The sequence below is a fragment of the Jatropha curcas genome, chromosome 11, assembly GCF_041381405.1.
Source record: "Jatropha curcas cultivar XTBG-Jc1 chromosome 11, XTBG_Jcur_1.0, whole genome shotgun sequence".
Classification (NCBI taxonomy): domain Eukaryota; kingdom Viridiplantae; phylum Streptophyta; class Magnoliopsida; order Malpighiales; family Euphorbiaceae; genus Jatropha; species Jatropha curcas.
The window spans coordinates 7,464,385-7,487,335 of NC_143161.1; the positions used below are offsets into that span (position 1 = coordinate 7,464,385).

The 22,951-nt window shown below is 33.1% G+C and overlaps 3 protein-coding genes across 9 annotated transcripts; all 3 read left to right on the plus strand.

Annotated features, from left to right (window-relative positions):
- The first annotated feature begins 1,314 nt into the window (after positions 1-1,314).
- On the plus strand, positions 1,315-12,150 carry LOC105641282 (polyribonucleotide nucleotidyltransferase). Its single transcript, XM_012225796.4, has 16 exons — positions 1,315-1,747; positions 2,424-2,579; positions 2,687-2,857; positions 4,057-4,182; positions 4,260-4,421; positions 4,621-4,740; positions 5,264-5,401; positions 5,536-5,698; positions 6,784-6,909; positions 7,146-7,276; positions 7,567-7,786; positions 7,892-7,975; positions 8,754-8,833; positions 9,936-10,079; positions 10,614-11,171; positions 11,506-12,150. Exons 1-16 carry the CDS (start codon positions 1,415-1,417, stop codon positions 11,608-11,610), a joined length of 2,817 nt encoding a protein of 938 aa, XP_012081186.1. The 5' UTR covers positions 1,315-1,414; the 3' UTR covers positions 11,611-12,150.
- A 240-nt stretch (positions 12,151-12,390) lies between these two features.
- LOC105642891 (cysteine-rich receptor-like protein kinase 46) lies at positions 12,391-17,554 on the plus strand. 5 transcript variants are annotated; one of them, XM_089716266.1, is made up of 9 exons: positions 12,391-12,865; positions 13,163-13,490; positions 13,961-14,086; positions 14,452-14,582; positions 14,683-14,893; positions 15,024-15,258; positions 16,117-16,267; positions 16,577-16,723; positions 17,205-17,554. In XM_089716266.1, exons 1-9 carry the CDS (start codon positions 12,437-12,439, stop codon positions 17,280-17,282), a joined length of 1,836 nt encoding a protein of 611 aa, XP_089572392.1. In that variant the 5' UTR covers positions 12,391-12,436; the 3' UTR covers positions 17,283-17,554. The 5 variants fall into 5 exon arrangements, 4 of the variants coding, with proteins under 4 accessions (XP_089572392.1, XP_089572393.1, XP_020537927.2 ...); XR_016318807.1 differs by lacking the exon at positions 16,117-16,267; XM_020682268.3 differs by lacking the exon at positions 17,205-17,554 and having other exon boundaries at positions 12,393-12,865; positions 16,577-16,910.
- Positions 17,555-19,450: 1,896 nt separating this feature from the next.
- LOC105641290 (cysteine-rich receptor-like protein kinase 42) lies at positions 19,451-22,849 on the plus strand. Of its 3 annotated transcripts, XM_089716671.1 has the most exons (7): positions 19,991-20,131; positions 20,209-20,380; positions 20,749-20,862; positions 21,031-21,381; positions 21,497-21,731; positions 21,918-22,062; positions 22,156-22,849. In XM_089716671.1, the coding sequence occupies exons 2-7, from the start codon at positions 20,305-20,307 to the stop codon at positions 22,543-22,545; spliced, it is 1,311 nt and encodes a 436-aa protein (XP_089572797.1). In that variant the 5' UTR covers positions 19,991-20,131; positions 20,209-20,304; the 3' UTR covers positions 22,546-22,849. The 3 variants fall into 3 exon arrangements, with proteins under 3 accessions (XP_089572796.1, XP_012081199.1, XP_089572797.1); XM_012225809.4 differs by having other exon boundaries at positions 19,455-20,380; XM_089716670.1 differs by lacking the exons at positions 21,918-22,062; positions 22,156-22,849 and having other exon boundaries at positions 19,451-20,380; positions 21,497-21,735.
- The last annotated feature ends 102 nt before the right edge of the window (positions 22,850-22,951 follow it).

Here is a 22,951-nt window from a genome sequence, read left to right on the forward strand (position 1 = left end):
TACAAATCAAAATCTAAAGTCTACAACCAAATAAAATCAAATAATATATTATTTTAATTAGTAATAAACCCTCACAATAAAAGAAGGGACAACAAACACCAAATATGGAGACAAAAATAACAGTAACAAAATAAAAAATAGGACAAATCTGTTGTAAAAAAATATATCTGAATTTATTAGAGTGAATAAAATATTAAAAGCAAAAAAAAAAAAAAAAAAAAAAAAGAAGGCAGGAGGTAGAGGCTACCATTGATAAACAGCGACAGTCCCAAAACAAAACTAAAGTTAAAAGACTAGAGAGAAAAGAGAGAGGAGAAGAAGGAGGGAGAGCAAATAATTATTCTTCTAGTTTATTTTATAATTATTCTTAAAAATTTTTACAAGGGAGGGATATAATGTAGTTACGAATTTATGTTCCTATTATTAACAACATATAGATATAATTTATACTCACTAATTTAATAATTTAACATATATCTTTAATTATTACTATTAATAATTAAAAGGAATAATATTTAAATTAAAAATTCTAAATTTAGATATGTATGCGATGTATGTTTTTTCTACTTAACATGAAAATTTCTTCCTAATTACTATATTTTTATTTTTTCTATTTAATTTATTACTAAAATTACTAATTTTTTTATTTTCTGGTACATAATAATAATAACAATATGAAAAATTCTGCAAAGTCTATAAAAAATGAAAAATATAAAAAGAAATACCAAGAGTTATGTGTATGCAAGGTTTAAAAATTATCGCTTCAACTTGTTTGGTACAAACTAATAGGAAAATCTATTTCCTTTTTTATATTAATTATTATTCATGCTGCTAAAATCATAATAAATAATATTACAATCCAAACAATTTAATTAATTTTCTTTTTGTTTCATTAATAACTGTGCGAGAAAGAAAAATTTTATTTTTCATTTTTATTTCAAAGAAAAAATAAAGCATATTTTGCATAGTCTGAGTACTATTTTACAAATAAGAAATTTTTTTTAAAAATTTATTCCGTATATTATTTTAGGAAGGAGTGGAAGTAGTCATCATTGTAATTAGATGAATAAAATTTTTACTGTATTTACATGTATTAACAATTAAAAATATTCTTAAAAAAAAAAAAGCACTCTTAAAACTATTCTCTCTATTAGTTGAAAATGTTAAAAGGTATTGAAAACCTTCAAACCTTCTTGTGATGGAAATTAAAGACTCGGTTGGTAATGAAAATTTTTATTATAATTATATATAAACTTTTTATATATACATTTGAAAAATAGTTAAATGGGTTTGAATTGCTGGTACCCTACACCCCCACGTACCAAATTATAATTAAACCTTTCCTTTGCATTTTACTGTCAACTCCCTTAAACCCTAAACCCTTTCCCTCCCATTTCTCTCACTCAATTAGTCAATGTCCTCGATAGCAAGCAGAGGCTACAGAGCCAATTCTCTTCGCAGTTCTCTCCCTTATTTCCTCACATGGCGTGCTCTCGGCTTCCGCAACATCTGCAGCGGCCGTCTCGGCTTCGCGCCCTCTGATCCAGACCTACCCGTCGCCGGGACCAAGGTCCTTGAGACCTTCAAAGAAGAATTTGAGGTTGGATCGCGCCTTATTACCCTTGAGACTGGAAAAATCGCTCGATTTGCTAATGGCGCCGTTGTATTGGGCATTGATGAAACCAAAGTGCTATCCACTGTTACTGCCGCTAAAGGCGATTCTGTTCGAGATTTTTTACCCCTCACTGTATGACCAATTCTCAATTTTCCTATATTTTTCAGTTACTTTTTCAAATCAAACAGACGTGTAATTTCATACAAGGGAAAGTAGACGAACATATTTTTGCCTTAAAATATGGCTTAACAGTGCCTACTTTGTCTTTGAACTATTGTGAATAATTTAATGTTTAGATGATATTATTAGACATCAAATTCAAGTAAAAGTTTGGACTTGTTTTATATCTTGCATGAGTAGATAGTGGTGAATGCGGAAATTTTATGTTGAAGGGTCCATTAAATGGATGAGTACCTTCAAGAAACTTCTCTATAGGAATATTTTTTCAGCTTCCTTTTTATCATACGAGATGCCAGTGGACTAAGGATAATAGCCTTTTTTTTTTTAAGATGGCACTGCCTTTTTCTTATTATTATTTTGAATGGCCAACAAAAAGGGAGAAAAAGTAAGTTTGCTATAAGTAAAAATAGATGGGTAGTTGCTAGGAGTTGGAGCCCTCTTAAAGACTTATGATAAAAATTAATATTAATGGACCGCAGAATGCACCTGCTATGTTATTCTTCATCATAATGTTGTTGCTATACTACCTGCAAATCTATCTATTGCCTCATGATGCTATTAGATGCATCTCTGGAGATGTTGCCATCTTGCCGCTAAGTGTGTCTTAATAATTTGTGCCTTTGAAAAGGTTGATTACCAAGAGAAGCAATTTGCTCAAGGTGTAATTCCTCATACATTCATGCGAAGAGAGGGTGCTCCAAAAGAAAGGGAACTCTTATGTGGTCGTATCATTGACCGACCTATACGACCACTCTTTCCAGCTGGATTTTACCATGAAGTACAGGTATAGTCTTTCTTTCTAGGAGCTCTTTTTTTTATAATTTGAGTGTTAGCTCTGCTTGGCTACCCTATTCCACATTATGTCTTTTGACAAATGTTATTAATTCATAGGTAATGGCCAGCGTTCTTTCTTCAGATGGGAAACAAGATCCGGATGTAATGGCGGCTAATGCTACATCTGCTGCTCTTATGTTATCAGATATTCCTTGGGGTGGACCAATTGGAATGATACGCATTGGAAGGATCGGTGGCCAATTTGTCATTAATCCAACCATGGATGAGGTAATAGTCAACATCAATTGCTTTTTATCTAGCTTCATCTGAATTTTCAAGTGGTACACTTGAGTTTCAAGACGGGTATGTAGTCAGCTAGGAGAAATATGAGTAGGATGACGAATTTTTACGAGTATTTTGAGTTTCTACTTTATTGGTAGCAACAACTTACTGTGCATTGGTTTTTAAGTGGATCATCCTATAACATATTCAAATAGCTGAGAGGATTAGCTTTACAATCATAGGAATTTTATGGTTTTGGGTCGGCGGGGGAAAAATAGCAAAGTTTTTTCTTTGATCCCTCCCATCTCTTTTGGGATGGTATGGAAGGAAAAGATTTAGAAATTTTTAGAATTGAGATAATGAAATTGCCTATTGCTTGAGAGGCATATTTTTCTTATTTATTTAATGATTTTTTGTAGAACAGAAGGTCTAATAAAGACTTATATTCTGACTTCTGTCTTTTGCATTATAAACATGTTGAGACTTATCCTCACTTGTTTCTGTGTGATGAGGTGGTTTACCGATTTGGAATTTGCCACTTTAGACTTTAAAGGAGCATTGGACATCTACAGAAGCTTTTGGAATTTTTAGGTTTGTTTAACTGGGGAAGAGTGGGTGATAGTAAAGTTTCCAAAGTTGTTTCAAGTTTTGCTTTACTTTTTCCTTGTTGTGGCTCAAGTATTGTGATGGATAGAATGCACACATCTTCAAAATCTGAATATGTCCTTTAATTTGTTGTGGTGTGGGATATGGTAATTTCTTTGGCAATGTGGGCTTATGCATCTGATGCTTTTAAAGGGAGTTTCTTTTGGTGTTATATAATCTGATTGGATGGAATTATTATTATTATTATTTTATTTTTATAATTCTTTTGCATTTTGGTTTTTGTTTTATAAGGTTTTGCTATGCCGTTGATAGATTGCTTTTAATATGAACAGACCAAATGTTGGATACAGAGGATTCAAGTTTTGCTAAGGCTGAATTGTTGTTGTTGCTAAACCTTGGATAACACTTTCTTTGCTTTGTTTTTACATACTGGAGTATGAAACCTTGCACATGCATGTCTTGCCTTTCTTGAAATTATTTTAGAGAAAAACCTTCAAAAGTTTAGTGCCACAAATACATAGATTTTATTTGTGGTTATTGTGTATGGTCTTTCATTTGTCTGATACTCAGATTGGCATGTCTCTGTTTGTGTGATGCAGCTTAGCTTAAGTGATCTAAACTTAGTATATGCATGTACAAAAGACAAAACGTTAATGATAGATGTGCAAGCTCGGGAGATATCAGAGAAAGATCTAGAAGCAGGGTTAAGATTGGCACATCCAGAGGTCAGTCATTATAATTTCAGCAGTTGCCATTGTGCTATAATAGGGAGGCGCTAAGGTGCTTGGCTCTGATATTTCAGGCGGTTAAATATCTTGAACCTCAAATCAGACTTGCTGCCAAAGCTGGGAAGAAGAAGAAAGATTATAAACTGTCTATGGTGTCTGAAAGAACATTAGAAAAAGTTAGAAACTTAGCGGAAGGGCAAATTGAAGCCGTTTTTACTGATTCGTCATATGGCAAGGTGCATAATGTCTTCTTTCTGCAGGAAATGTTTCAATTTAAGGAATTACTTTTCTGAATCTTGTGTTCTTAGTATGTGCACAAGCATGTGTCTTTGCTCCTGTTTACATGCAAGGAAGCAAATGCGTAAAATATGATTATCTATGCCTTATACTTTCTTTTTTTTCTGGTTTTAATTATGGTTGTTTTCACTCTTCCAGTTTGAACGAGGAGAGGCCTTAGATAACATTACACAAGATGTAAGAAGAACGCTTGAAGAAGAATGTGATGAAGAAAGCTTAAAAGTCCTTCCAAAGGCAATAGACACAGTAAGGAAACAGGTGAGCTATCTACAGATGAAACCTGGGAATCCAGTGGGTTTGTGGTTTTTCTTTCCACAATATAGTTATGAAAGTGAATTGCTGACATGACTGGTCCATGTTTCTGCCCTTTTTTTTTTTTTTTTTTTGTTGGAATCTGTTGAACAAGCAACCATAACCGAGGTGCACTTTTTTCATATTCTTGTTTATTTTGGTAACTGGCTAGGTCGGAATCAAGCCTGAGTTGAGTTGGATTTTTCATTTTTAAAATTATAGAGCTGGCATATATTACTTTCACTGACCCATGGCTTTGTTGTAAACCATTTATTTTGCTTCCTATGATATGGTAATTTGGGGTTTGGCATTTGAACAGAACACAGTATTTTACAAGAGATGCTCTAATAATACACAGTTTATTTTTAATTGTGGATACTTGGGCTTTAGATTGCTCACCTCTTTTTCTCCCCCAATTTTGTCTTTAACATTTTTGCTCATCTATGTTCTCAATTGTCTGCAATTTCTTAAATCTTCTCTAAAATACTAGGTTGTTCGGAATAGAATCATTTTGGAAGGGTTTAGAGTTGATGGGAGACGTCTTGATGAAGTCAGGCCTTTGTATTGTGAAGCTGGTAATTTACCTATATTACATGGATCTTCACTGTTTTCTCGTGGGGACACTCAGGTTAGTGTGCATTATTCTTTAACACATACTTTACTGATTTACAATGCTTAAATGTTTATAAGGTTAGAATCCACATGCTACATCAAGTTGCTTTTGTGTTTTGAATGAAGGACTATATTTAATATTAAATGCAGGTTCTCTGTACTGTGACACTTGGAGCACCTGAAGATGCTCAGCGGTTGGAATCTTTAGTTGGACCTCCAACAAAGCGTTTCATGCTTCACTATAGTTTTCCGCCGTTTTCAATAAATGAAGTTGGTAAACGAGTTGGCTTGAACAGGCGTGAAGTCGGGCATGGTGAACAATTTGCACTTTCGCATTGTTAGATCATTAATGAAATATTAATTAAATGAAGTCTCTTATATTCAGTCATCTTCTTCTAGTTTAATAATTGCGTACTGACTGCTTAACTTTTCAATCATTTACTACTATCACCAATCAATGCTTACTTTTTTCTTAAGTGCCATTTGTTGGCAATATTTAGTTAGAACTATTCTCTTGTGGTTTTTATCATTGATCAGAAAGACAATCCTAGTGCACCTGGACTTATTGCATTTTGTCTATTGAGTCCTGAACTTTTATCAATCCACATTGAGCTCTCAAACTTCCTTTTTTTTTCCCTTTCATATGGAGGATTTATGAGGGTGGCATTGGTGTAACATTAAAGTTACTCTACTAATGATCTTGAGGTCATGGTTTGAGCCACGGAATAGCATTTCTGCCAAAGTTGGGGGAAGCTTTCCAAAGTCCACAAACGTTTCATACTTCATGTATTGGGTCACCTTTTACTTTTCATTGAGATTTCTTATGGGAAAATAAGATTCATGAGAAATTTATTAAAGACAGTTTCAGAACATAATTTTTTTTTTCATGAAAACTGCTCAAGATATATAAAAGAACTATCTCGTTTTTGTGTCTCTAATATTTTCAAGTTTAATCTATGAAGGGTGCATTGTTTAGTAATATATTATCCAGTGCTAATCAATTTTACATTTGCCATAAAAAAGTTCTCAATGTGAAAAGAGTAATAAACAATTAAAACAAAATTTCAAGGCCCTGATGCAGAGAAATTGAAGTTTAAGGGCTCAGTAACCAAAACATGATATTTCAGGGGCCCTAGGATAGGTATTTTCCATTATTGTATTTCTGTTTGCTTTACTGGTCAAATTCACAGAGTATGCTAGTAAATACTAGCTTCAGGATATCACTTTGCACAATGTGTGCACAATGTTTCTACCTTAAGCCATTTGTTATCTTTTCTTTTAAGCATCGACTTGGAATCCAGATAACTGTCTATGCAATAGAAGCTGATTGAATTTCCTAGACATGTTAAGGGTTCTTCCAAGGCAGTATATGATGTTTTGTAACTTCACTATTCCTAGGAACACTTGCGGAGAAGGCTCTGCTTGCTGTTTTGCCTCCTGAAGATGACTTTCCATATACAGTTCGTGTCAATTCAGAAGTCATGGCATCTGATGGTTCAACATCAATGGCAACTGTTTGTGGAGGTATCCCTTTTTACCTGTTGCTATAATGGCTTTTGTCTTTTCCCTGTTGTTATTTTCAATAGCTTGTATCTGCTTGAAAAATTGGAGTTAATACGAATTTATTTAGTACTGAAAGAATCCGATTCCTGAGAAACTTGAATGTCTTGTAATATATACATGGCTGTGCCGTTACGCTTTTTGTTAACTTTAGAATAGCTAGCATTAACATATAGTGCCTTTTTCTTTTTTCGTAACAGGTAGTATGGCCTTGATGGATGCTGGCATTCCGTTACAAGAGCATGTTGCTGGTGTTTCTGTGGGTCTTATTAGTGAAGTTGATTCCTCCACTGGAGAAATTAAGGACTACCGTATACTGACTGATATTTTGGTAAGATGCTTGCTTGGATTTTCTCGAGTCATTATTAACATTGTAGCTTCAGGATGTGTACTTCTTTGTGCTAGAGATCCTTAAAAGATGTTACAAACATTTGCTCATTATTCTTCCTCATTGATAATATTTTCTCAGTGTTAAAAATATTGTCAATTCTTCTGTGAAATGACTTTCATTTTTAAGGGCTTCTGTTCATGTCTTATGATATCCATTTTTAAGTTTTGGAAATTCTCCCCAAACTTTTCTGAGTCGCCTTTAAGAGTTTTTTGTATGTTTGATTTGTTCAGGGGCTGGAAGATCATTTGGGAGACATGGACTTCAAAATTGCTGGAACACGTAATGGTGTTACTGCAATTCAGTTGGATATAAAACCTGCAGGAATTCCTTTAGATATAATTTGTGAGTGTTTAGAGCCCGCACTTAAAGGCCGTCTTCAAATCCTTGATCGCATGGAACGAGAGATTAGTGCACCACGTACTCATGATGACAATAATCGCCCTCGACTAGGTTGGTTTTTCAGCATCTGCTACCTGCATTTTTTCTGTATATAAATAATTGTGCTGGCTAGAATCCTGTTGTTCTCCAACTCAATATCTTTCATTCATGATGCAGCTACCCTTAAGTTCAGCAATGATGATCTTCGTCGGCTAGTTGGCCCTCATCATGTTCAGAAGAGAAAACTTGAAGTGGAAACAGGTATGGGTCATCTGTCATAAATTACACAGTTTCCCTCTCCATTGATTAGTTTCATTTGCACTAGATTAACACATGTCTTACCATTTAACTAATTGGTTTCTCTTTTCCGGAACTATGATTACTGACATAATATTGTTGTCTAATTTTCTTGTTCATCTAAAATGCATTCTTAAAATGGCAGTCTACAGGCTTAGTATTACACTTTATCTTCCTTATTGACAACTTGAATTGAATATACTAATTTGGGGTTTCAGATTCAGGATTATATAGAAGAGTGAAGAGTATATATACAATTAGTATCTTTAAGGATTGCTTTTTTCGTCTCACTAATCTTGGTGTTGCTGCCTTCTAATCTTTTATTTGTCCATTGGTAAAATACATTTTAATATGTTGATTTTATTTTTAAAACATGATGTTATGTCCACTGGAGGTATCTAGCAAGAACATTTTTAAGTTTCCCATGTTATCATTTTGATGGAATTACAACTATCTTAAATTTTCACTTTGTAAGTATTCTACTGTGCAGGGAACTTATCAATTACGCTATTCATGAGCATTTTCTGGTTAATTCTTTCATCTGGAATGCATTACCAGAGGCACCCTTTTATCTGGATTATGCACTATTTTGGATGGGAAAACCATGGGCATACTCTTTTTTTTCTTTTTACATGCATGAAGATCTAAGTAAAATCTGCAGTAAATTTAGAAAATTTCTGTTGATTTTACAAGTGCATTAATATGATATGGATAATTCTGGTTGTATTGTTGCCCGATGCAGGTGCGCGATTGTCTGTAAGTGATGGCACACTTACTATAGTTGCTAAGAATCAATCCGTAATGAAAAAAGCACAGGAGAAGGTATTTGCCATGCTCAGTTGAGCTCTCTCTCTCTCTCTCTCTCTCTCTGTTTTCTGTTGTGATCCCTTTTAATTCGATTGAATTGGATTCTGTTTAGTAGCATTTTGTGTCAAATGGGTTTGTTTTTAAGTCAATATTGTACTTCAAAACTTATCAACCACTTTCACCAAGCCTTAAGCATTAGAAGAAATTTAAAAAAAAGTTTCTGAAGATTTTTCGTGTTAATTCAATTGATTTTATTACAAACCAAGTGCTTTAGAAGTTTGTGTTGCAGAAAGTCATAAATTTAGTGAAAACTCGACCCTGAAAATTCAACTATGCTAACATGTGGCTTCAATAGTGAATTCTCAGTGCGACCTTTTCGATGAGGTAGAAATATAATTCAACTGTGCTAACTGTGTAACATATTTTTTTGTAGAAATATAATTAGATTTGGTCAATTCCCAGAAGACCACTTCAATCCTATTCTATATGGGTGTACTTTAGAATGTACTGAAGCATTTCTGTCTAAAAAGAAGGTATTTGTTCAAGTTGTGTTAGGAGGTTGGGGGAATTGAAGCATCTTTAATTGGAAGGACTGTAAATCATTAATTAATTGGATTTTGCATTTTCTTCTGGAGCACATGAGATGTATACTCCAGCTTCATATATGTTAGAACTGTTAGTTTTGAGCAATATTCGTCATTATGTCAGTAGCTGTTGTGTGGATAATTGTGTTCTTCATCTTCTTAATTAAGCCTTTCTTTATCCAATATGATGTTAAAAAAGTGATTTATCAAAATTTCAAACCTGCTTTTCTTTTTTTTTTTTTTTTCAAAATCCTGTGGCAACTGTTTTGAAACAAACAGTGCTACTTCCTTACAGTCCAAGGCAATAGTTTCAGTGGCAAGTGGTGATAGAGACCGTTGCTTATCATAAATGCATATATACTTTTTCTTATAGCAAATTGTTTTCTGGCAGTAGCAGCAACAGTCTGAAATCCTACCCTGTCAAAATCAGTGCAGAATAGTCCTCTATTTTTATGTTTTACTTGCTTCAAAACTATCTATATTATCTATTTTGTTTGCTACCAATAGAGATGTTTCCTTTTCCTATTTCTCAGATTGATTTAATAATTGGCCGGGAAATTGAAATCGGTGGGGTTTATGAGGGCATTGTAACTTCAATAAAAGAATATGGTGCATTTGTTGAGTTCAATGGCGGCCAGCAAGCTTTGCTACACATTTCTGAGTTGTCACATGAACCGGTATGTAATGACATGGTGATGTGTTACCTTGGATGTCTGTTTATTTCTTTTCCTTATTTTCTTGTTGAATGTCAATATGTGAATCTTTATCCAAATCCATCTTCTCTCCACTCTCTGTCTCTGCTTTATTTGGAATTTGTTTAGTGGTTATTTGATTGCTAAAGTAAAAGTTCAGTGAGTGGCAGGTGAGAGAATAAATTTGCTTGGCTTTTCAAGACAGGTATTGATGTCTGGTGTATTGGATGCTATCAACCTAATCGGACCTGTTTGCTAAACAGTATGGACTTTCCAGTTGGACGATGGCTATAGAAATTTGATATGGGATTTGTTATTGCCTAATGTTGTTTCCTTTCATGATTTGGTTATATTCACTACTTGAAAAGGTTGCTGAGATCGAGAAATGGATTTTCTGAAATCTAGCCACTTTTACTAGTTTGCTTATGGATATCCACATCTAATAACATATGTCTATTTCAACTGTATTTTAATTAACTTGTTTGGCAAATTGAATCTTTATATACTCCCTTACACCAGGTGTCTAAGGTTTCAGATGTAGTATCTGTTGGTCAGCAGCTTTCTTTGACCTGCATTGGTCAGGATGTCCGCGGCAACATTAAAGTATCCCTTAAAGCAGCTTTACCAAAGCCGAGATCCATGGCAAATAATTTAGCTGAAGAATCTGTTCCCGTCATGAAAGAAACACCTAAGGTCTGGGCCTCAGTTGAGGGTTTGCCTAATGATGGGCAAAATGAACAGAAACCTGTGGCTGACTTGTTGGTGAATAAAAGTGTTGTAAATTCTTCAACTTCATCATCACCAGTAATTTTAATTCGAAGTGTTGCAGAATGTGATGAGGAGGAAAAATCCGCTGGTCTGAGTCAGGTTTCCAAGGTTACATTCAAAAAATCCCAGGCTTCGAAAAGGGATCAGAAGCCAAAGACAAACCCACCTAAGGAAGCCAAAGTGGAGGCTCCTATGAGTGCAAACAATTTGAAACTCGGGACAAAGGTCACGGCCAAGGTTTTCCAAATTCGAAAACATGGCTTGGTCCTTGAGTTGGGTGGTGGAGTTCGTGGAATGTATCGGTTTGAGGTATGCATTTCTACTAATTTTAAGCTTAGAATGGTCTGATTTTATTATAATAATATACCCTCATTTTTCCCACTCACTACATAGGAGACTCCCCCTTTTTTTTAAGAAGATGTACAAATGCCTGTGCTGCATATTCATTTTATTGCTGTACTTGATGCCTAAGTAAACTCTATAGATTTTTTCATCCTACCCCTGCATACATATAGATCTTTATGAGAAAATGCTTTTTTACATATAAAGCTTTTATGAAAAAATGCTTCAACTTTTTGGTCGCTACTCCCAACCTTTTTATCAGAGGATTCATATAAATCACCATGTTTTCATTATCATGCAGACAAATAGCAAGACGAATTTTGAGGTGGGTGATGAACTCCAAGTCAAGTGCACGAGCTTTTCCAGCAAGGGGATTCCAGTAATGTGTTTAGTGGATGATGAGTAGCTTATATTAATCGACAAATGCTTAATGGGAACGGCCACAAAAATGATAACCGACAGAAACTGAAGTTGAAACACTCCTGTTTGGTATTTCATACCAAAATATTGCTAATACTTATGCGAAACATGGCCTGAACTAGTGTGGTTTATGTTAACTAACCTAATCACTGCAATGGGTTTGACTTGAGCATGCCTTCTTGAGTACGGATTCTGGTTCTACACTTGGAGCACTCTGACCTAGTTCTAGTTATGAAACTGATGTTTATGATTTCATTGCACTTCTGACCTAAAAAATTTTGGTTAGCTAGGCATTTTTTCCATGTCTTCCCTTTTGGGATTATATTATTATGTAACTGTCATTGCACTACAGGGAAAATAATGTTCATATGTGGAAACAATCTTTTCTATATTTTGTACAGATGAAGAGCCAGGGGGACAGCCAATTTTTTTTTGTCAAATGGCAATATGTAGCCTACGACTGACTGTAGTCTTCTGAAATGAGAGATAATTTAAGCAGGAAAATTATAGACATCTTTTACTGTAAGATTGTCTGCTATTCATTTTCAGTTTTACTTGCATTGCATATATGTTGTTTTGCCACGTACTTGTCTCCAACTAGATTTAACACCTCAGGCAAAATAATAATAATAATAATAATAATAATAATAATAATAAAGAAATAAAGACCATATCTAAACTAAATATAACCAAAACAATAACACAATAATAGATAATTGGGAAAAAAAGAAAAGAAAAGCCAACAAAAAATAAACAAAAAATAAAAATAAAACACATCAAAACCACAATTTCTTATTATTTTTTTTTTTCAAATGGCAAAAAAAATTCCCTATCTTCTTATCATTCTCTTTTCAATCTATGTGAACAATAATCAAATTCAAATATCAATTGCAGACCCGAGAACCGAAATTGTTGCTCGTATATGTGGAAAAGTTCATGTCCAAAATATATCAAATTACTTCAAATACTATTCAAGAATTACAGGTTACATGCAAGATGAAATGTATAGAAACAAGTTTGCTTTCAAAGATGTAGGGAAGCCACCTGATAGGCTTTACGTACTCTCTCAGTGCATGGATGATCTTTCTTGTGACGATTGTGCTGTTTGCTTTGATCAGATAAATAACCTTATCCCTGGTTGTTTTCCCAATACCGGTGGCCGTGTTTTTCTTGATGGTTGCTTCATCAGGGCTGAGAATTATAGTTTCTATCGTGAAGCTCTTGGCTCTCAAGACACTGCAGTAATATTTCCTCCTCCTCCTCCTCCTTATTGTTATTTAGTACAATTCCCTTTTAGCAATGTTCATTTTTTGTTCATGACATTAATTAATAATTGGTGAAAAGGAAATGAGATTTTCTTGAATATCAGAAACAATGCTGGCTTAACGAAAAATTAGGATTTTTCTTTTCTATAAGGGATTATACAGAGAGAGAGAAAATTCAGCTATAGGTTTAATGCAAATTTTTATTGAATGATTAAAAGGAATGAAATTGATCGATATTAATTTGTTTCCTTTTTGGGAACCGAATGGAAGTAGAGATGCGGCACCGATGTAAACAGCGGACCGGCATTCAGAGAAGCTGTAGAGGAAGTGCTCGACGAAATGCTTAAGAAGGCGCCAATCACAGGTCCTGTTTGGCGAGGCTTTGCGATAAAGCATGCCACCGCACATGGCGTGACAGCATATGGCATGGCTAGTTGCTGGAAGATTTTGGACCCAGATTTGTGTCGCCTTTGCCTCTCGCAAGCAGTCGCTTACGCCTTGTCTTGTCTTCCTGCTACAGAGGCTCGCGTCCTTAACACTGGCTGCTTTCTCCGTTATGCAGATTTTTCATTTGCTAATGTAGCTACTGGTGAAACCAGAGGTTAGTTACTTCGATTGTATATCACTAATTATTATACTTATACCTCCTATATTAATTTTATGTACTTTTTTGGTGCTATGTGTCTAAGAATTAGTGGATAAATGGCTGGGAATTTTACTTTTGAATTGAGCAGCCAAATACAACTTTGATTACTTTTTATGATGTGAATTAAAGTTAAAAGAAACATAATGTAAATGAGTGCACACAAGGTTATTACCCATACGGGATTGACATATTTTGTTTGCTATCTAGTGGAACAGCTCATTTAATTTTGTTTTTTTGAAAGGTAGAAATCCAAACTTCATTAAAACATATGTAAAACTCAGCAATACAATTGGGGATCGTATCCCACACTCGGAGACAAGCATAGCGAATTGATGTTCTTGCAAGTGAAAGAGCAGCCAATGCTCGTTTAATTTATTAGTTTATGTTTAACTGAAGATTAAATTTTATGTGCTGTTCTCTTGCAGAAGAAATAATTTCATTCTTCTCATATATGATGGGTGTGGTTATAGTCTGCCTAATTGCGATTGGTATTGGGATCTGGGTTGGCAAACGTACTTACCAAAGAAAGAATGGTGTAAAAGTTTTGAAAGGTACTATTCAATGCTTGCATAATTACATTTGAATATTAACTGAAATATATAATTGAGTAACTCTTTCTTGTCAATATATATTTCATTTTCAACAAATTTTAAACTTTAGATTGGCTAACCAAAACATTAATCAAGTAATTTCTTGACACTTTTTTATTAGCATCCATGTTTATGAGTCTGTTTTGGGCTTGAAAATTACTAAATCTTCCAAAAGTTTGGTTCTTCCAATCAGTAATTTTCTTCATAAATTGAAGGCTACAGCCCAATTTACAAATAGGTGTACTTGATTATCATCTCATTTTTATCGCTTCAATCATTATTATCTCATATTAATGGTGCAATTTTGTATGTTTTACTATTTGAAGCGATGGGGGATGTTCTATTAGATGAGAGGCTGCAGTTCTTGCAGTTCAAGTATGCAACGATACAGAAAGCAACAGAAAATTTTGAAGAAATTCATAAGCTTGGAGAAGGAGGATACGGTGAAGTATACAAGGTACATGTAGAATGATCTTTGAATACATTCTTTTGCTTTAATTCTGTTAATATATTCAATAGTTACAAATTTATAAATATGCTTCTAATGAAATGAATAGGGCACCCTACCAGATGGAAGAGAAATTGCAATAAAACGTTTATATGCAAGTAGAAAGAGCAGAATTGATGAGATTTGCAATGAAATGGACATCATTAGCAGAGCACAACACAAGAACTTGGTTCGCTTCCTTGGTTGCTGCTTCACTAATATGGAGAGCTTTCTTGTCTATGAATACCTAGCCAATAAAAGCCTTGATCTCATGTTATTTGGTAAGCTACACATATATATCCATATTAGTTGCATATTTACTGAAAGTTTATATATATATATATATATATATATATATTAGTTGTCTTTTCTACAATCTAAAAATTAATTTTGGCAACCCATGGAAGAAAGATCCAGCAAAGAAGAAAGAACTCAGTTGGGGAAAAAGGCTCCTAATCATGACAGGAGCAGCTGAAGGTTTGGAGTATCTACACTCACAGTGTCAAATTCGAATTATTCATCGTGACATTAAAGCTAGCAATGTCTTGTTGGACTTGAAATTTAAACCAAAAATTTCAGATTTTGGATTAGCAAGATTTTATTCTTGTGACCGTTCCTTATTCAAAACAACCATAGCTGGAACACTGTAAGTACTTAGACTTTAATCCTTTCAATAATCTTGCTATCATTTCAATTGATATATATATAAAGGTTATGTTTTGTCCGTGTGGTAATGAAATGGAATATTATAAAATGAAATTTATTTTCAATTTAATATTGAATAAAAATCTATCTTATGAGATGTGTACACGGTTTGATTTAGGGTAGATTGCAAGAATTTTGAAATTTAACTGTAAATTGCAGTTTATAAAGTTTTTAGACTGAATTAAACTATTGGACAGATAACTTTTTCTAATAGTATAGTACAATTTTACTTATCAATTTTTTTTTTAGATTTCTTTTTTTCTTTCTTTTTTTAGTTTTAAAATAAGAGCTTCTTATTTCCATAGTTCAAAATAAATGAAAAACCTTTGGTTCTAAGTTCTAATTCAGGTCAAGAACATTAATTATATTCATTCGGACTATTTATAGTATCTATCCAAATAAAAAACTTATTTTGCATATTATTAATAAAATTTTATATTATATAACCAATTAATTAAAATAATAAAATTTAAAAGTATAGTGTTACATTTTCTTAATATATAAAATAAAAATAGTTTACAAATTCGGTTATTTTTAAAAATAAAATTGAGACTAAACTATGAACTATATTTTACATAAAAATTGTAAATCAAAGTAGTTTCTTTTCTTATTCTTCTTTTTTTTCTTTAAGAATCTGAACTAAATTATTTAATTCGTCTTGTCTGGTATATAAATAGTAAATAACTCTATATTTGATTATATTACACATTATGACAATAACAAATGTATTTATATAGCTTAAATTATTAATATTTGCAATCTGTGATTGACTTCTTCCTTTGTGTTTCTTGGATTTAAGAGGGTATATGGCTCCAGAATACATCGCCAAGGGACAATTAACTGAGAAAGTTGATGTTTATAGCTTCGGAGTTCTTGTAATCGAAATAGTAACTGGAATAGAAAACACCAAATATCATTCTGATGATACATACGAAACCCTAATTGCTCATGTAAATTCCTTCAACCTTATTTTTATTTATATATTTGTATGTGCATATGCTCTCTCTCTCTATATATATAATACTCAAAAGGGTGAGATGGAGTGACATGAATCATTTTTTCCTTAACTAAAATTTTTTAGTTCGAGCACTGAGTATGCAGCGTTTTGCCCCCTCTTCGTGAGGTAACCAACATGAATTTGAATTAGTCGGGTCAATGGGTTTGAGATACCGGATGGTTTAAACGCGATATGCATTTATTGATTGAATTTGATTTATTAATTGAAATATTTTTCTGAATGGATTTTGGTGATAATGCAGGCATGGAAGCACTTTCAATTAAATACAACACCAGAAATCATAGATAAAAGTATGGAGATAGAAGATGTTAAAGAAGTAGAAAGAGTTGTTCAAATTGGTCTATTATGCACTCAAGAATCACCCAATTTACGACCAACAATGACAAAGGTAGTTCAAATGCTTAGAAATGTGGATATTGAATTGCCTAAGCCATCAAACCCTCCTTTCATTGATGAACATATGGAATTACATAGTTTAGGTGAAGAATATTATCATAGACATTCTTTTTCTGATTAGTTAATTAGTAATTACTTATATCCCTTAATTATTAGCTTAAAGCAACAAAATTTTCTTCCCTACTCACTGTTAATTAAGCTTATCTTTCTCACCCTATTAATAATTCGGTAGCATTCGAATGTTTGTCTTATGATATATTCGAATGTTTGTCTTATGATCTAAAGGTTAACAATTAATGTTTGTATTATAGTCGGAAGATCAGAATTCAAAATTTGACAATTCTGCCCCATTTGAAAATAGCAATTAGCTATGTTTACAAAATGAAAAAAAGGGGTTGGTAATGTGTACATGTTTATGAAAACTTTACAGAAATGGATTGCTAATAGCATTTTTATTCTTTGAATGTGAACAGAGCATAAGACTTTCAATACTTCCAAACAAGCCTTTAGGTGTGCAAAACAATTTGCATGGACCACACATAGAAAAATAATGGCAGTGACCTAATTTATGCAATTTGTGAAAAGAATTGTTTGTTGTTGACTTTTGGAGGCCTCAAAGTCAATGAGTGGGTGGCATTAATCATTAAATTGAGTAGCTATTTCTGTATAGGAAAAGGGGGAAAATTAAGGTGTTTAGCTACCATGAAGACTTGTGTCAACATAATTAGGAGTTGATTTTAGATTTTTGGATAATAAAATATTTATTTAATCACAATTAGATCAATTCAAAGTTTGTTTATGTAATTGATAATTGATTGATGTAGAGACTATTGTATTCTTATACTTCAATGATGTGGACTTTACTTCTATATGAAAAGGTGTGGTTGGATATTAGCTACAGAAAAAAAAAAAGGTGGATTTGATTTTTTAGCTCAGAGACAAAGAAACACCATATCACGTGTACAGAACAAGAAAAGAGTTAAAAAGGAAAAATAACAAGAAATGAGTATCACGCAGGCTCGGCCATTACTAAGTTGTATATATATTTATAATTAGATTATATCTTAGTCGGTCTATTACTAAATTATATATATATATTTATAATTAGATTATGTCTTGGTGTATATTATTATAACATATTTGTGATGTATTTTTTGTACATAACATATATCATGGCAAAAGAAAAAAAAAAAAAAAAAACTATCCCTTTGTGAAATTCTTTAATTAAAGAAATTATCATCATGATACTTATTAAAAATTTCAAAATTCAACTATCAACCAAATTAATTATAAGAATTTCATTTTCTTTTACGTGAATCTCAATTTCTAATTAATTTTAATATATTTTTTTAAATTGACATGCATAAAATTTGACTTGTAATGCTAAATTTTACATATATGACGCTATTAGTACTAGATTAACATGATTCCTCTATGCAAAATTTCAATAAAAATATTTAATTGAAAATTAACTTTTAGACTTCTCTATTTCAATTTCGACGTTAATTTTGTCAAAAGTTTGACAGATAATTTTTTTAAATTATAAAACTAAAAATTGAAATTCAACTCGACCCCCCAATTGTAATATAGTTTAGAATGAAAATTTTTTCGTACTAATTTAAATTTCTGTTAAACTGCTTACAATTAAGTTGGATTCAGTTTTGATTCGAACCGAATCGCACCGAATTGATGAGCAGATTCAACGGTAAATAATGGATCCAAGGTGTCTCGATTTTCCCGCAACCAAATTAACACACAAATTTTACGAATTAAACTTCTAGAATCCAACAAAAAAAAATGACATTGACGTGCCACTGAATCACCGACTGGTGAGGATTGTCAAGAAAAATGGCCTACCAGACCATGCAGACACATTCTAAGGTGTCATAAAAATAAATAAAAAAAAGTTCATAGGGGCAAATGAATGTGTGCCAGGTGGGTATGTGAATACCTGCACTTGCACACTTTCCGATCACAGCTTTTAGAAGAATGAAATAATTTTTTCAAGATTGAAACTAATTAAGTTGACTAATCATGCAGCGTCCATCTTATAGTAAATTAATTAGTGTTGATTAAATTTTTTTAGACTAGTAGCTGAATAATATCAATCATTTAATTTTCTTTTATTTTTTTAGTGACGTATATTCCAGCCCACTAAATTAAATTATCATCATATCGAATCGATTTATTAAGAGTAAAATACTCCGATGAGTATTTATTCTATCAATAATAAAAAATTTTTGACCTCATGAAAAAAATATCGAACTATTCATTTTAATATAATAAATACTTTAAATTTACAATATTAAGATAGAAAACATAACAATTATAAAAAAAAAATTCAAAATAAATATTTACTTATTTTATGAGAATAAAATATTCGACCTTACTTAAAACAAAAAAAATATCCTGACTGCTCGTCCTATCACGAATAGTAGGTAAAATTAATGTATATATTTTTAATATAAAAAAATACCACGCACAAAGTTCTTCAAGTTAGCCAATCATGAATGCATAAATAAGAAAATAAAAAATATTGATAAATAAAATTATGGCTACGGAAAATACACTAAAAATAAAATAAAAATCAGAAATTTCTCCGTAAATTAGGACAATCCAGTCTCCAAAAAAGCTGGAAAGAAACAACAGCAAAAAGCAAAAAAAAAAAAAAAAAAAAAAAAAAAAAAAAATAGAGCAAGATAAAATACGGTGAAATGAAATAATACTAGTTTGAAAGCCAATGAGCACAAACAGAAACAAGACAAAAACCAAATTCAAACCTTTGCTTCTCTTCTTCTTCTTCTTCTTCTTCTTCTTCTTCACCCCACCGTCCATAAACAAACAGAGAAGAAAAATAGCCATCACATAATTTCCATGCACTCTTCACCTTCAGGAAACTACCCGTATCAAATATGTCTCTTCTCTTCCATTATCTTCTCCTTCTTCATCTCTGTCTCTTCTTCCGATCCTCGAATAACCCAATCTGGCCTTGTTTGCGGCAACTCAACGCAGACCATGAAAACACCTTCTGGTTTTATTCCAGCTTTTGTTAAAGAAATGGAAACTCTTTCACAACTGATAAATAATACCCATTTTGCCACCTATCACCTTAACTCTACAGTTCCTATGTATGCTTTAGCCCAATGTCACCATGACCTTTCTCAAAACGACTGTCTCCTCTGTTTTGCCGCTTCTCGCACAAAGCTCCCCCGTTGCCTCCCTTCTGCCTCTGCTCGTATATATCTTGATGGGTGCTTTTTACGCTACGATAAATATAATTTTTTTAAAGAATCGGTTTCTTTTGCTTTTGATGCTGTAAACTGTAGCCAAGAAAACGTTTCGCGTTTGGATGATGAAAATGAGAAAGTGAAGTTTGCTACAAGTGTTGGGTATGCTTTAGGTAATGTGAGTAGTAAAGCTATTAAGAATGGTGGGTTTGGTGTTGCGGGTACTGATGGGGTATATGCTTTGGTTCAGTGTTGGGATAGTATTGGAGAGGATGGTTGTAGAAAGTGTTTGGAGAAGGCAGAGAAAGAGGTGCAACGGTGCGTTCCAAGGAAGGAAGGGAGAGCAATGAATGCTGGATGTTATTTGAGGTACTCTACTGATAAGTTCTATGGTGATGGAGGAGAATTAGGGGATGCTCATGGTAGGTTGAAGTTCTTAATTTGAAATTTTTAGGTTTTTTTTGAGGATTTTTTGAGATGGGTTCTTTTGATTTTTGCTTTTGGCTTAATCTGTGTGATCTTTGAAATTGTAGGTAAATGATACTTTTTTAATTGCTTCGGTTCTATTTTAAATTAATAGTGTGGATAATCTCTGAAGGAAGTTTATTAGGCTGAATTGGGTGAAGGATTCACTGTTGGGTCTTGATGTGGAAGATTTTTCCTGGACCAATCAGCTCTTTTGGTTTCTTATCCTAATTTCTAGGGATGTTATTATTTTCATTGTTTAGTATAGTTGATTCATTTCCTTAGACCATATCAATCATCTAATTGTTGTTTTTGTGATATTCAGGATTTTCTGGTTTAGGAATTGCTATTGCTATTGTTTTAGCAGCAGCTGCACTCTTTATGCTGTCTCTCTTTGCAATTTATGCACGCTATAGAAGATTATTGAAGGAAAAAGAAGGTATTTAGTTACGTTTTTTTTTTTTTTTTTGAAATAAGGTATCTACTTAATTATTTACAGTAAATACGAATATTACACTGCAGCATCCAGTGCATCACATAACAATTGGATTATAGAAGCATTGTTGACTAGTTATCTGATTTTTCTCCTTGCTTTTGCTTTTCCCAGAACGTATTAATCTCGAAAAGGTTTCAATCAGTTTCCATAAATCAAGCTTGAATTTCAAGTATGAGACCCTAGAAAAGGCAACCGACTACTTCAATTCATCAAGGAAAATAGGCCAAGGAGGAGCTGGTTCTGTATTTGTCGGAAACCTTGCAAATGGGCAAACTATTGCTGTTAAAAGATTGATCTTTAATACGAGACAATGGGTAGATGAGTTTTTCAATGAAGTCAACTTAATCAGTGGAATTCAACACAAGAACCTTGTGAAGCTATTAGGTTGTAGCATTGAAGGTCCTGAAAGCCTTCTGGTTTATGAATATATCCCTAACAAGAGCCTTGATCAGTTCATCTTTGGTAATTTTCTCCTCTGTACAGTGTTTCAAATGCTATTATAATTTGTTGAGCCCTTTTGATAGCTATGTCACCAAAGTTATATCAAAATTCTTGATTATTTGACTTGTCTATACAGGAAATACTAAAACCAGGACTCTAAATTGGAAGGAACGTTTCAATATAATTGTTGGAACAGCAGAAGGGCTTGCATATCTTCACGGGGGTTCTCAAGTGAGAATTATCCATAGGGACATTAAAAGCAGCAATGTTCTTCTTGATGAAAATTTCAATCCAAAGATTGCAGATTTCGGACTTGTTCGGTGTTTTGGTACTGATAAGACTCATCTTAGCACTGGAATTGCAGGAACAATGTAAAGTCCTGATCTTTCCTTCCAAGATAATTTATCACTAAAACAATGGTTTGAAGTTAGAACATAGCTGTACTAATTGTATGCATCCGATGAACGATGAATCAATTACTAATAATGCTCAATATCAATGATGGGACCTTTTTGGTTTTGTTTTTCAATTAAACTGTTTATCCATATTTGATGCAGCGGGTATATGGCTCCTGAGTATCTGGTTCGAGGGCAGCTAACCGAAAAAGCAGATGTTTACAGCTTTGGGGTACTAGTTCTTGAGATTGTAATGGGTAAAAGGTGTAATGCTTTCATAGAGGACTCAAAATCCCTTCTGCAAACAGTAATGATCTCAAATCTTTCTGCAATTTTCTACTCATCAAATTAGTAAACATTTTGATAATTTGATGGATTTTTTTTAACCTTTTGGCCTCAGGTATGGCAACTTTACAGATCAAACAGATTGGTAGAGGCTGTTGACAGTTGCCTGAGAGAGGAATTTCCAGTACAAGAGGCATCCCGAGTGCTTCAAATTGGGCTTCTATGCACACAAGCTTCAGTTTCTTTAAGACCATCAATGGAACAAGTAGTGGAAATGCTAACTAATACTGATTGTGAGATTCCTCTGCCAAATCAACCTCCATTTATGAATGCTACTCTGCTAGAGACTGAAAGCTCCAAAGGGTATTGTAGCACAAACAGTTTTGTTTCAAATGTAACAACCAAAGTTGAAGCTTATTCTTGCTATTCCACAGAGTCCTCTAGCTTGAATAGCTCAGATAGGCCATCAAAAAGCGAAGAGTTAGAACAAAAATCAATTCCATAGTTCCAAAGATTATCAAATATAGAAAATATTTTTGTTTATACAAGTTTTTGAGGTAACCTTGCTAGATTTTCTTGGGAAACAAACAGTGATTTTTTAGCTTCTACATCCCATATGGATGTTCTATCACTTGGGAAAAATGCAAGCAAGGATACTGTACCTTTTTGCAAAAACCAAAGGTATGGTCATGAAGATTTACAGCTAGAGAAAAGCTTATTGGTTAATTTTTTTGACCTCCATTTTTTTAAGTTCTTTCTGTTATGTGATTTCATAAGCAAGATTTTGAAGAAATTTTGTGATCATAAAATTTTGTTGGGTGTCTTGATCACCATTCTCAAATGTTTGGGGTAGGTTGTTGTGTGGGGTTTCATGGGACCCATTTGAATGAAAAATCATCAATTATGGTTCA